This window comes from Pseudorca crassidens, chromosome 9 (assembly GCF_039906515.1).
Source record: "Pseudorca crassidens isolate mPseCra1 chromosome 9, mPseCra1.hap1, whole genome shotgun sequence".
Classification (NCBI taxonomy): Eukaryota; Metazoa; Chordata; class Mammalia; order Artiodactyla; family Delphinidae; genus Pseudorca; species Pseudorca crassidens.
This window is the reverse complement of record NC_090304.1, coordinates 80267553-80282399: the sequence shown is the minus strand read 5'-3', so window position 1 is coordinate 80282399 and position 14847 is coordinate 80267553. Positions and strand designations below refer to the sequence as shown.

At 33.5% G+C, this 14847-nt stretch overlaps 1 protein-coding gene across 5 annotated transcripts in view; it reads right to left on the bottom strand.

Annotated features, from left to right (window-relative positions):
- Window positions 1-14847, bottom strand: part of DYNC2H1 (dynein cytoplasmic 2 heavy chain 1) — a 379694-nt gene that overhangs the window by 147664 nt on the left and 217183 nt on the right. For 3 of the 5 annotated variants that reach the window (XM_067750851.1, XM_067750849.1, XM_067750850.1), the window contains exons 76-79: window positions 12796-12956; window positions 9786-9911; window positions 6730-6840; window positions 238-393 (exon numbers count right to left, since the gene is read on the bottom strand). The exons of 1 other annotated variant lie outside the window; for it this stretch is intronic. In XM_067750851.1, coding sequence (XP_067606952.1) covers window positions 238-393; window positions 6730-6840; window positions 9786-9911; window positions 12796-12956 — 554 coding nt within the window. Of the gene's footprint in view, window positions 1-237; window positions 394-6729; window positions 6841-9785; window positions 9912-12795; window positions 12957-14068; window positions 14187-14847 lie in introns of those variants that run through there. One more of the 5 variants, XR_010946253.1, reaches the window with a different exon arrangement.

The window sequence follows — 14847 nt, the reverse complement described above, 5'->3', positions numbered from 1 at the left end:
CAATGATGAATTATGATGGCTCACACATTGTTCTAAACACTTTAATTCAAAAATATGTGAACTAGATAACTATATACAGTCCAGAAGATTAACAGAGAAGATGGAATCAGAGATATAAATTTATAAATCATGAATCAAATTAAGAAGTAATCCTAGCTATTTATACTAAACTGTAAAAATATTCTAATATGAAAAAATGTACACCTTAGACTATATCCAAGACATGTTCTTACTTACCTGTGGAATGTAATTTCTTCTTTCTTGGCATGCAGCATGAAACCAAGCAAAACTGAAGAGAGCATGAGCTCGATGTATATTATCTTTTTTGCTAATTTGCTCAGAAGTCCAAGATTCGTAAGTACGCATTAAATTTTTCTTCAAACCTGGAGGTGACTAGAGAAAAAACAAACATATTGTTTAAAACATTACAAATAAAATAAATCAGTATTTAACATATTGAGAACATATTTTAAGGCAAAAACTTTTCACCATTACCAAGTTTGACTTAAACTATTCTATTTTATGTTACTTCAAAATGTACTAAAGAAGGTGTGGCACATATATACAATGGAATATTACTCAGCCATAAAAAGAAACGAAATTGAGTTATTTGTAGTGAGGTGGATGGGCCTAGAGTCTGTCATACAGAGTGAAGTAAGTCAGAAAAAGAAAAACAAATACCATAGGCTAACACATATATATGGAATCTAAAAACAAACAAACAAACGAAAAGATTCTGAAGAACCTATGGGCAGGACAGGAATTAAGATGCAGACATAGAGAATGGACTTGAGGACACGGGGAGGGGGAAGGGTAAGCTGGGACAAAGTGAGAAAGTGGCATAGACTTATATATACTACCAAATGTAAAACAGATAGCTAGTGGGAAGCAGCCTCATAGCACAGAGAGATCAGCTCAGTGCTTTGTGACCACCTAGAGGGGTAGGATAGGGATGGTGGGAGGGAGACTCAAGAGGGAGGAGATACGGGGATATATGTATAGGTACAGCTGATTCACTTTGCTATAAAGCAGAAACTAACACACCACTGTAAAGCAATTATACTTCAATAAAGATGTTAAAAAAAACCGTACAAATATAAAACTAGTTTTAAACTCCTTATACCTAATAGCTCATCTCAATTATAAATCCAAAATAGGGCGCAGTGGTTGGGAGTCCACCTGCCGGTGCAGGGGACACGGGTTCGTGCCCCGGACCGGGAGGATCCCACATGCCGCGGAGCAGCTGGGCCCGTGGGCCATGGCCGCTGAGCCTGTGTGTCCAGAGCCTGTGCTCCGTAACGGGAGAGGCCACAACAGTGAGAGGCCCGCGTACCCCCCCCCCCCAAAAAAAAACCTACACAACCAACAATATTCAAAATAACCAAATAAGTTTTACATGATCATTGAGGTGTTTTACTGAAACAAAACCATCATTTACAGTACGAATTATGATACTGATTATTATCAGGCAGGTGTTTTTGACTTCAATACGCCAGTTCTTTCTCTCCAGTACTATCTGAATTTCCATAAGGACTTCAAATTACTATTTACATGTAATGTCAACTAATCTTCCTTGAACATCAGTCCACTTTACTTAAGGTGGGTATTACCTGACATTGCTAGGCTTATAACACAAATTCAAACCCAGGAACCGAAATTGTACATTGGACTAGTACTAGTCAGAAAACACTTATCCACATGTCCAAAATCTGTTTATATTATCTTTTTTAATTATCAAAATGGAAGAAAAAAATTTTTGAATTCTTGGAAAAAGACCAAAATAAATCCATTTCAAAAGTTACCTTGTTTTATAGATAGCTAGTGGGAAGCAGCCGCATAGCACAGGGAGATCAGCTCAGTGCTTTGTGACCACCTGGAGGGGTGGGACAGGGAGGGTGGGAGGGAGGGAGATGCAAGAGGGAAGAGATATGGGAACATATGTATATGCATAACTGATTCACTTTGTTATAAAGCAGAAACCAACACACCATTGTAAAGCAATTATACTCCAATAAAGATTTTTTTTAAAAAAACTTACTTTGTTTTAAAAGTATTTTTTTTCCCTTCAAACTTGTTTCTAACATTAATGAAAAATTCAGAACAGTACTTTAAGAATGCCTGCCACAAAAAAATAATAATTTCCTTTGCAAACCTTTTCATTCTGTTTTCTCTTAAATAAAAACTTTTGTTTTATTAAAAGAAAAAGGGCCTAAGTATTTTTTTTTACTAAGTGCATTTCCAAATGTACACTTTTAAATGAAAATGTTTTGTTTATGAAACAGTTACCAAAATTTTTCATAGAACAGACAAAATTTTCTGAGCACTAAGGAAACTGAACAACCACTTAGGGTTTTTTGTTTTTTGTTTTTTGTTTTAAGACCCTATACTAAAGGTTATGCAAAATGAATAAATCATGTACAATTACAGAGAAAATCATTTACAAATAAAGATTATTAGAAAATGACAAAACAGAAACACTAGTATGTCAAGTTATGAGATAAGGTAAAATATATATTCAACTGAAAATTCAGACTTAAAATAATTTCAATATTAATTCAAGTTAATTAAATCAATTAAGCATTCAGCATAAGAAATCAGGAAGAATGAAATCCAGTACAAATTAAGGAAAACATAAGGAAGAAAAAATAATGAAAAGAGCAGGAAATTCAGTGAATAGAAAAGAATTAATAAGAAAAAGTAAATCACAAAGTATGACATTGGTTATTTGTGACAAATTTTTTTCTATTTTTTAATTTTATTTTTAAAATTTTTATTGGAGTATAGTTGATTTACAATGTTGTGTTAGTTTCTGCTGTACAGCAAAGTGGATCAGTTATACATATACATATATACAACCTTTTTTAGATTATTTTCCCATATATATGGGAAAAGAAGAGTTCCCTGTGCTATACAGTAGGTCTTCATTTGTTATCTATTTTATAATTCTATTTCTGCTTTGTAGATAAGTTCATTTGTACCTTTTCTTTAGATTCCACATATAAGTGATAACATATGATATTTGCCTTTCTCTGAAAATTACAGGACAGTATCAGTGATGAACATAGACATAAAACTCATCAACAAAATAATAACAAACCAAATCCAACAATACATTAAAAGGATATTACACCATGATCAAGTGGGATTCATCCCAGGATGCAAGGATTTTCAATATTCATGAATCAATCAATATGATACACCACATCAACAAACTGAAGAATAAAAACCATATAATCATCTCAAGAGATGCAGAAAAAGCTTTTGACAGAATTCAACACCAATTTATGATAAAAACTCTCCAAAAAGTGGGCATAGAGGGAACCTACCTCAACATAATAAAAGCCATATATGACAAACCCACAGCAAACATCATTCTCAACGGTGAAAAACTGAAAACATTTCCTCTAAGATCAGGAACAGGACAAAGATGTCTACTCTTACCACTATTATTCAACATAGTTTTGGAAGTCCTAGCAATGGCAATCAGAGAAGAAAAAGGAATAAAAGGATTCCAAATTGAAAAAGAAGTAAAACTGTCACTGTTTGCAGATGACATGATACTACAGTATACACAGAAAACACTAAAGTTGCTACCAGAAACTACTAGAGCTCATCAATGAATTTGGTAAAGTTGTGTGATACAAAATTAATACACAGAAAATCTCTTGCATTCCTATACACTAACAATGAAAGATCAGAAAGAGAAATTAAGGAAACATCCCATTTACCATCACATCCAAAATAAAATACCTAGAAATAAACCTACCTAAGGAGGGAAAAGACCTGTACTCAGAAAACTATAAGATACTGATGAAAGAAATCAAAGATGACACAAACAGATGGAGAGATATACCATATTCTTGGATTGGAGAAATCAATACTGTGAAAATGACTATACTATCCAAAGCAATCTACAGATTCAATGTAATAAATTTTTAAAAACAACTCCAGCAACTCATCAAAAAGAGAAGAAACAAACAATAAAATGAAGATTCCACAATTTTTAAATACAATAAAACGTGTGTGTACATATGTGTACATATATATAGTAATAATTTTGAACATAATGAACTGCACTATTTCCTGGAATAGTTAAAATCATTTACATTGATTTAAGAAATAGAAAAAAAATTCACCAGTAACTTAAATGAAACTGAAAATTTCCATAAAAATATAATCAAATTACTTCCTAAAAAAGGATACTGGAAGACGCTACACATTAAGTTAAAATTTTCAAGGAACAGTTCCCCTGATATATATTAACTCTTCATTTATTGAAATATTACTGTATTCTTCCTAAATGCCACATATTATATAATAAGTAAAAAAAAAGCAAGAAAAAACATAGCCCTTGCCTTCAGGGCTTGTACAATCCAGTTCTGCAATATAGTTTAGTAAAAGAGTATACTGAGAGAGTGGCTGGAGAAGTTCTCTCTTACTAGACATTATAATTGACATTCATTCAATTAATATATTTCCAAATATTAAATCATTTTTGCATTCCTTGGATTAATCCTTAGCTTTTTTCTTCCCTACATGAGACTTAATGCCTTCAGATGGAAAATGGAAGTACTGATCTAAAATAACAGGTAGTTATAAACACCAATAAGATATTTTTCATCAGACAAGAGATTATATAAGAGATTATATTCTACAAGTTGAGAGAAAATGCAAGCAGAATGTTTTAAACCAGTGTTTTAAAAGTTTTAATTCAGTTTCTTATTATTATTTCAGTTATGACTTGGACGAGTTCCACAATATCATTACAAACACATAGAGTTTTGGATGCATCAGGTTTGGGGAGGATCTGCCAAGCATTACACGTTAGAAGGATGGACTGATGGATAGATGTATGGATGAATGGATGGGTGAAGGGAACGAATGAACAAAAGAAGAAAACAAAGACTGAAAATCTAACTTAGCTATGTCAAAAAACAAACGATATGAAAACTGGATATCCATGTGCAAGAGTGAAGTTGGACCCTTACTTTACACCTAATACAAAAATTAACTCAAAATGCATTAAAGACCTAAACCTAAGACCTGAAACTAAAAATTCCTAGAAGAAAACAGGGGAAAAGGTTCATGACTTTGGATTTGGCAATGATTTTTTTGGATATGCCACTAAAAGCACAAGCAACAAAAGCAAAAACAGACAAATGAGACTACATCAAACTAAAAACATCTACGCAGCAAAGGAAACAATCAACACAGTTAAAAGGAACCCCTAATGGAATGAGAGAAAATATTTGTAAGCCGTATATCTGATAAAGGGTCAATATGAAGAATACATAAGAAATTAGTACAACTCAACAACAAAAAATCCAATTAAAAATGGGCAAAAGACTTGAATAGACATTTCTCCAGAGAAGACATACAAATGGCCAACAAGCATATACAAAGATGTTCAACATCACTAAATATAGAGAAATACAAATGAAAACCACAGTGAGATATCACCTCACACTGTTAGGACAGCCACTATTAAAAAAAATACAGGAGACAATAACAAGTGTTGGTAAGGATCAGAGAAATTGTGTGCTATTGGTGGGAATGTTAAATGGTATACCACAGTGGAACAGTATGGAAGTTCCTCAAAAAATTAAAAATAGAATTACCATATGATCCAGCAATCCCACTCTGGGTATATATCCAAAAAAACTGAAAATACGATCTTGAAGAGATATTTGCCCACCCATGTTCATTGCAACATTAATCATAATAGCCAAGAGGTAGAAAATCTAAATGTCCATGGGCTGATGAATGGATGAAGAAAATGTAGTACACACATATTAATGGGATATTATTCAGCCTTAAGAAAGAAGGAAATGCTGTCATATGCTACAACATGGATGAACCTTGAGGACATCATGCCAAATAAAATAAGCCAGTCACCAAAAGACAAATACTGCATGATTCCACTTATATGAGGGATATAAAGTAGTCAACTCACAGAAACAGAAAGTACAATGGTGGTTGCAAAGGGTGGAGGGAAAGAGAAATAGGGAGTTGCTCTTCAGTGGATACAGTCTCAGTTTTGTGAGATGAAAAAATTTTAGAGATCTGTTATACGACAAGGTACATATGGTTAACACTACTGTACTGTACATTTATAAATGGTTAAGATAGTAAATTTTACATTATGTCTTTTACTACAATAAAAAACAAAAAATTAATGATATTAAATAATATTTAAAAGAAAAATATAAATGTATTTTTACAAATATCATATTATTTATGTATATACTTCATCTAAATATACAAAAGTTTTTGAGTGCTTTTTGTCTACAGAGCTTTAGAAGGCATGCTAAATTACTGCACTTACATAATTAGTGATTCAAGTTTTTATTTTTTTCATAAATTTTATTTATTCATTTATTTATTTATGGCTGTGTTGGGTCTTTGTTGCTGCGCGTGGGCTTTCTCTAGTTGCGGCGAGTGGGGGGCTACTCTTTGTTGCGGTGTGCAGGTTTCTCATTGCAGTGGCTTCTCTTGTTGCAGAGCACGGGCTCTAGGCACGTGGGCTTCAGTAGTTGTGGCACGCGAACTCTGGTTGTGGCTCGCGGGCTCTAGAGCGCAGGCTCAGTAGTTGTGGTGCACAGGCCTAGTTGCTCTGTGGCATGTGGGATCTTCCCAGACCGGGGCTCGAACCCACGTGCCCTGCATTGGCGGATTCTTAACCACTGTGCCACCGGGGAAGCCCACGTTTCAAGTTTTAAATCTTCTTACCTCATATGTTATCTTCAAACTTGACTGTAATAAAACTGGAGTAAAGTTGGGATGAACTTCTGCAGTGAGCCAAAGACGAAAGGTATCTTTAGGTTGAAGAATATTCAATTCCTTGTTTATAAAAACAACAAGAATAAAAATCTACTTAAACATACAAATTTCCATTTTATAAATATATTATTAATAAGTACTTATCTTACTAAAATCTTTCCATGATATTCTGATATATTTCTTAATGTTCTGATTATATTTCCTCTAAATTTTCATCTTCTCTATTCCTAGCTTAGTGAAATAGCTAAGAACTTGGATCTAGAACTGGGCCAACTGGGTTGAAATCCAAATTCTGCCACTTATTTGCTGTGTGACCTTGGATTCTTTGACTTAAACTCTCTAAGCAAGGATAATAACCTACCCTCATAGGATTGTATAAAACACAGTGCCCAACACACAGTAAATACAAAATAAGTGTTAGCTATAGTCGTGATGCCTAAACTACGAGCCATCTTCAGGCCTTCAGGTTCTCACTTCTTCAAATCACACTTCCACAGAGTTATATTATAATATCAGTTCCTTTACAGTACAATTTTTAGTGTGTCTTATAGCCTATAATATCCAAAATTCACCATTCAAATTCACCTGCCTGTGCTGTACGCTTTAGTCACTTATTCGAATTTTTATCTCTTGTCTCTTTATTCATCATATTCTTTCTGCCTGTTATTCTCTTGTAACCTGACAAATTCTTACTCATCTGTCAAAATATAATTCAAGTATCATGTTCTGGGAGAATATCTTCTCCGACTCTTCACTACCACAATCCCAAGCAGATTAATCACTGATGGTATTTTGTAAATTCCTTTCTGCAGTATTCATTGTACGACTGTATAGTTATTAATGTGGTCTGTCTCTTCTAAACCAAGCTCCTCGAGAGCAAGTACAAATTTTATACGTAACCAGCACCTAGGACTATTCCTGGCTTTTTTCTGTACTCAGCAAGCACTTGTAAAATGAATGACTAAATGAATGAATGAATGACAAAAGAAATGTTGATAGCTCTAAAAGAGAGTGAAGTCTAAAAATTATCTTAATAAATACATCTAATACTAAAATTCATTATTATCAAGTGAAATGTAAAGATGACAAAAAATGGCAAGAGAATTGCCATGAAAACATTTTGCTTCCTTAAAATTGTAAATTATAAAATGCTTCTATACCTAATAATAATTTTTAAATGTAAAATTGGAATAAAATTTTGCTTTGGGTTAGCATATTTTAAAAAAAGATTAAAAAAGCAATACATTTGTGATACAGTTGAATTTAAAATAAACATAAATTTATATCCAAACAATTCATCCAAACTTCCCAAAAGAAAAGCAAAACATTTAAAAATCTTTTAAAAGTTTTATAATATAATCTACCCTATATATTCTTCAAAAAGTCCTAATTAAGATTTGATTCCAAAATAATAACTGTAATTATATTTTACATAGATTAATAGCTATCAATCTATTGTTTGGAACAGAAAGCAGGATTCAAGTATTCACAAGTCTTCCTTATGTTTCAAAACATATGTAATTCATCTGACATAAATTTTATATTTTATACATTTGTGATTTTTACAGAAAACTGTAGTAATAATGGAATTACTTGAATATTCCTATATATCTCAGTTCCAAAATCTACATCTTCTTTTTTTTTTTTTTTTTGCGGTACACGGGCCTCTAACTGTTGTGGCCTCTCCCATTGTGGAGCACAGGCTCCGGACGCGCAGGCTCAGCAGCCATGGCTCACGGGCCTAGCCGCTCCGCGGCATGTGGGATCTTCCCGGACCGGGGCACGAACCCGTGTCCCCTGCATCGGCAGGCGGACTCTCAACCACTGTGCCACCAGGGAAGCCCTACATCTTCTTTTGATAAGTAGTAAGTCATCATGGTCTATCACTTCATTCACTTAGTCATTAACTCATTCATCAAAGATTATTTAACTACTTACATGTTTTATGTAAAGTGCTATAGTTGCCAATTTATTTTCAACACATTACACAAATTTTCAACATACTACAACTAGGCTATGGCCTCCCACTCTATTCTGTTTGGTTCTATTCTGAATAACTTCTGCCAGATTAATTTAATTAAGTAATTATTAACTCCCTTGTTAAGGACCTCCTTTGACTCTGTGTCCTAAGACAAAAATTCCAAGCACTTCAGCACGATTTTGAGGGTATTCCATAACCTTGCCCCTTCCTAGCCATCTAACTCTATTGCCCCACATCGCTCTGCCTGACCCTTCCAGGACATTCAAGGACATCTTCATTCTTTGTACTAGGCAGGCACATTCCCACCACTATGTCTCTACTTGTGCTGCTAGAATTAACCACAATTTTTTTTCCCCCTACACTTAGCTAAATCACATATAGTCTTCAAGGAACATCTTGTCTTCAGTGTCATCTATGACAGCCCAAACCCATATTCATCTTTCTTCTTAAATAAGCACTAGACTTAATTCTAGGTTTGCATTTAAACCTACACATCAATTTGTTCTGTCTTAAAGTTTTTTTGTCCTGGGCCCACTTCTGTTAAATAAAATGATTGCTTCCATTTACACCCAGCCTCCTTAGCACCTAGGAAGTGTTCTGTAGTAGCTCTCTCTGACTCCTCTACATCTTTTCTCCTCATACAGATACAACAGAACAAAAGCATAAAGAAAATTTAATGTTATAAATAGGTCTTCTACAATTCTTTAAAACATTTCCCTATTTTTCGTCTGAAAAAATTCTCTAAGCCTCCCCTTCAGTCCTGATTAATTTTTTGACTTCCCCTAAATGCCTTTAAAAAAGAGATTTTTATAGATTTCTTATTAAAAGATCCATTTTGGTTTGTACAAATGTACATATATTTAAGGAGAAAATACATAACAGATTTTAAATGATTCCCCAACAAATACTAATTTTTTTAAAGACATCATAAATCGTGCATGACATATTTTAATACTGATGTTCCTTGGAGATTACTGAATTGAGTATATTAGATATTATTTGCACCACACTGATCTGAATCTACCTTTTCCAGAACTGGCAGCCAAGATACCACAAGATGTAAGTTCTTCAAACAGAGCCAGTCTCCATTTCGGGCACATTCTTTTAGCATTTGAACTGCTAAATCAGCTTGGCCTTGACCCATGGCAACCTGCAAAAACAAAAATAAATAACAAAACTAAAAAAAAACAGATCTGATAACATGTTGTAACAGAAGACTTTCAAATTATCCTGCCATACATACTGAACTAACTCAAGTACTGTAATCAGGGTTTTAAACTTTTAATAAGAAATATCAGACTCTTGCTGTTTCCAACAATTGTCTTGTTTTTGTCCTTACATCAGTGGCAGATTTTTAATATTATTCTATTTAGTAAAGGTACTAACATTACAGGTCTGAAAGTTATAGAACAGTATAAAGAATTGCTGAATAGTTTTTTTTTTCCTCATTCCACTAGTTCCTGCAATTCTTACTCTCTCAAACATGGACCTTTAAAAACATAATTTTTTATGACTACTGTCTTGTTGTATTCTTTGAGGGATTAAACATTAACAATACCACTTCCTTGAAATTTGCTTCTCTTTTTAAAAAATTTCTCCAACATTGCACAAATTTGGCTCCCAAGCTACTTGGTCCACTGAACTGCGTAATTCCCTAGCCCTTCATTGTCTAGAAGACCCTAACATGTTGGGCCTCAAGACTCTACATTTAGCCCTCTGCTCTTCTATTCTTTTTCAGGGAGAGGAGGCAGGAAGGAGAGAGAGAGAAAAGAAGAAAGGGGGAGGGGAGAAAAAGAAGAGATGGGAGAGGAAGAGGGAAGGAGAATCCTGGTCTCACTGGAATTCCATTCCTGTATTTCCAATCCCTATAGTCTATCTGCACTTAGGACACTCATGTAATAGGCTAGGCTAGACCTTTATGATGTTTTCTACTTTATTTTATAAAATAGAAAACATCCAAGCAGAAGCCGAAACACCCTAGAAAATAGAGTCAGTATATAAGATTTCTGTATTATTTGAATGAATAGACTAGTTAAGTCTACTTAAGTATTAAGTCTACTTAAGATTCTATAAAAATGTTTTAGTCAAGGGTCTAAACTGGTTGCATGCTACTTACTATACCAAGTTTAAACTCCGCCATATGTCTCTTTAAGGATAATATATATAATACTTAAGTATCAGTACAGCTATATCTGTCTCTGTATATATGAGAGAAACACATTTACTGAGAGTCCTGGCTCAAATATTTTATTGGGTACATAGTCAAAACACTTTGAAGAATGCTGTTATAGACTACTTCAAACCACAGCGATCTCTCTTTTCATAATGAATATAAGATAGCATTTCATTGTTTTTTAATTGACTTTTACAAGTATTGATTTTGCTTTTCAATTAGACTATAAAGTTGTTGAGAGTGGGAACCATGCGTCTAATTCATTGCATACAAAAGCATGTAACAAAACAGGTAATAAATACTCATATATTGTTTTTTTTTAATTTTCAAGATCTAACCCAGAACTAAGCAAATAGGAGGGATAAAACAAATACTGGTTGAACTGTTTAGATGCACGTATTAGTTTGCCATTATTAAAATGCAAAAAAAACCCTTGAAACAGTTGAAGGCATGTACAACAGAATCAGAGGGGAAAAAAAGAATAAGTAGTTTGCTGAGCTGAAATGGTAGCTGAAAGTAGGAACTCAAAATTTTCTATAAGGCATAAATTGTATGAAAACAGCTTAAAGATTCATGAAACATTAGAAGAAAACATATACTCTAAGAAAAAAAATACATTTTTAAAAAGCACAACAGGAAATGTCAAGAAGATGGTTAGCCCCTACATCAAAAAAAAAAAAAAAAGTTTCTTGAAATGAAAATTACTTTTTTGCATTAAGAATATATTATTATCCTTAGGACATACATTCAGCATAGCAAAAAAACCTTTAAAATAACAGGAGATTTATGACTAAATACGTCTGTATTTAAAGGTTTTACAATATTAAAAAATTTTGCAAGTATACAAAAGTCTAGAAATTCATATAGTCAAACTTACAGTGAGTGCAAATAGTTTTATCTTTCTGCCAATATCACTGCTAACAGATACAGCCTATAGAAGAGGGCTCCCCTTCCTCAAGACATCTCACTGACAATTGAATATTGTCCTAATATATTAATACACTATAACTAGGATTGAATGAAACTCCCTAGAGTTAGTGCAAAACCTGTACAACTAAGCCTAACTCTCTGCTATTTTGCTATCTTCTACTTATAGTCCTCATAACATTCCCACTTGTCAATTTTTGGTTGCTGTGAAAGTATTCTGGTTTTTTAATCATTATTAATTATTTTCCCAATGAAAAAGATTTATTTTTTTCACATGTCAAAAATTGAGGGTAAATTAATTCATTTTCAAACTTACATGCCAACTGAATTGAAAAAGAGGTGCTAATCTGAACAAACTAAAACTCAGAAATTTAGCTCAGGACAAAATGGTATTATATGAGACAAATATATTATCTTATCAGACTTCTGGAGGTTAGAAGTCCCACTCTTCTATTGATCTATTTTTAAATCAAGGTGTCAGGGTTCGAAAATAAAGGTAGTACTGCAGGGCTGTTCTTTCTGGAGGCTTTAGGAGAGAATCCTTCCGTTGCCTTTTCGAACTTCTAGAATCCACCTACATTTCTTTGTCTGTGGCCCCTTCTACCATCTTCAAAGCCAGCAGCACAGCAACTTCTCACCTCTTTGACCTCTGCTTCCTCACATCTCCCTCCTTCCCTCTGCTTCTTCTGCCTCCTTCTTAAAAGGACCTTTATGACTATATTGGGCCCAAATGAATAATCCAGGATAACCTCTCCACTGCAAAATGCTTAACTTAATTACAGTTGCAAAGTTCCTTCTGGGGATCAGGATGTGGACACTTTCCAGGGACATTAGTTGGCACACCGCAACAAAAAATGTCTGTTCCACTAATAGAATCAAGTATGGCAGGAAGATCAATAGCTGTAGCAAAAACAGCAGGGTAATATGTACTGACCTGATGATAACACTCTCCACTTCTCTCAGCATTAGCAAGTTCTTGGAGTTCCTGAGAAGGATCAGCACCCGGGGAAATGATTATCAATATGGGTTCAATTTCTAGCGTCTCTTTGTATAAACGTTTGAGATTTAGAGGAGGTGGGGACAACTCTTTCAGTCCTAAAAGATATATTAAAGAAATTACCAATAAATAGCAACATGAACCAGAAAAAGTCTATTAAAACTAATTACATGATATATAACAGATAATAACTAAGTGAACTATAATCCTATACATATTAAAGGTTTCTCACTCTAAAATCATTCACATACTAGTAGGAACTAACATTTATTGAATGTTTAAGGTGCCAGGCATTTTTCTAAATGCTTTACATCTATGACATCAACTAATCCTAACAACAACGTTAAGAGGTAGGTACCCTGAATACCACATTCAACAGACACAATCAGCACTGCGGTCTTAATATACAATTCTCTCCCTACAAAAGACTGAAGCCAACCATATTACCATACAGGTTTTCATTCATTTATATAACTGAGAGCCTACTCTGTGCCATGCATATGCAGAATCAGATTTCCACATGATGTGGTAAATAATATCACTCTCATGATATAGGACAAAGATTTATTTCTTATGTCCTTGCATTAAGAGAAAAAAAAAGTGGTATAGAATGAAAAAATGCTTATTTTGGAGACAAAAATATAGATCTCAGTTTATGTTTGTTAGCTAAATGACCCTATGCAAATCACTAAAATGCACTGTGCCTTGGTTTCCTCAATTGTAAAACAGGGATAAAACAATCCATAGGTCATTTGGAGGCAAAATAGGATACAAAATAAAAATAGATTCTATTTATTCATCACATACTCTATGCTAAGCATACTCAAGGAAATTTAATGTCTTCCCAAAGACCACCCAGCCACTAACTGCTAACTGTATTCAAGGTAATTCATCTGTTCTTTTTTCTATTCTGAAGCTCTTCACAAACTGTAAAGTCCTACACAGACAAGAAATTATAACTTCACTGTTATATTTAAAACTCTTCTGCTAAAACTTTAATGTTTCCATTATTAACGTATTTAGTAAAAGTCAAGCTAAAGAAGACCCATTTCAATTAAAAATCAAAAATACACTTGTCTGAACTGAGCTAAAAAGAAGAGTATGATACAAGGGTTTAAAAATAGAGGATTAGAATGTAACAGAATGAGTACAGAGGAAAGAAGTGCTTTCTTATATCCTCAACTGTAGAAATGAATAGATAATATTGTACCTCAGAAATCCTAAAATAGCAGGCAAAGACATTCTTAAGGAATTCTGTAACAGGCACTTTAAAATATGAATTCAATGCCATCAAGATGGGCTAAAACAGGCATTTCTAGATGACCATCCTGAAAAGACAAATTTCACACCTGAACTCTTCCCCTGTATTCTTCACAGCAGCAATAAACAATGCTAAGCAAGGATTTTCAAAGACAGAAATATTTCTAATACTAGGTGAAATTTACCCCAACAGCCATGTAAAACTGATGAACTGCTTCTAGAGGCATATCTTATGAATTTTGTTTTTAATTAAACTGGTAACACTCATTCTTTGTAACAGAAAAGAATTCTTATATACTCATGGCAATGTAATAAATATTTTTATTTTCATATGTTCATTTATTTATTCATAAATTCTCATAAGCATTCTAGGCCAATTAAATGTACTGTGATATGATAAAATGCATCAAAAGTCTTAAAAATGCACATTGCCCTTGACTCAGTAATTTAAACTATAATTAATTCAAGAAATAATTCAGAATATGAATGCAGAAGTATGTACAAGAATTTTCCTTGTAGCTCTTAATACTAGTTAAAACAGGGGAAACACAAGTTTTTAGAAACAGTAGTCTGAATGAGTAATTTCTGATAGTGATATAAAGGAACTGAAGTTACAAAAATAGTGAAGTAAAAGATCATGCACTTAAAAGTAGATTAGCACTGTTTGAGGAAAGCAGCCTAGGAACCTGTTTGGAAAACTGGGAATTTTGGAAGAAAGCACTAACCATT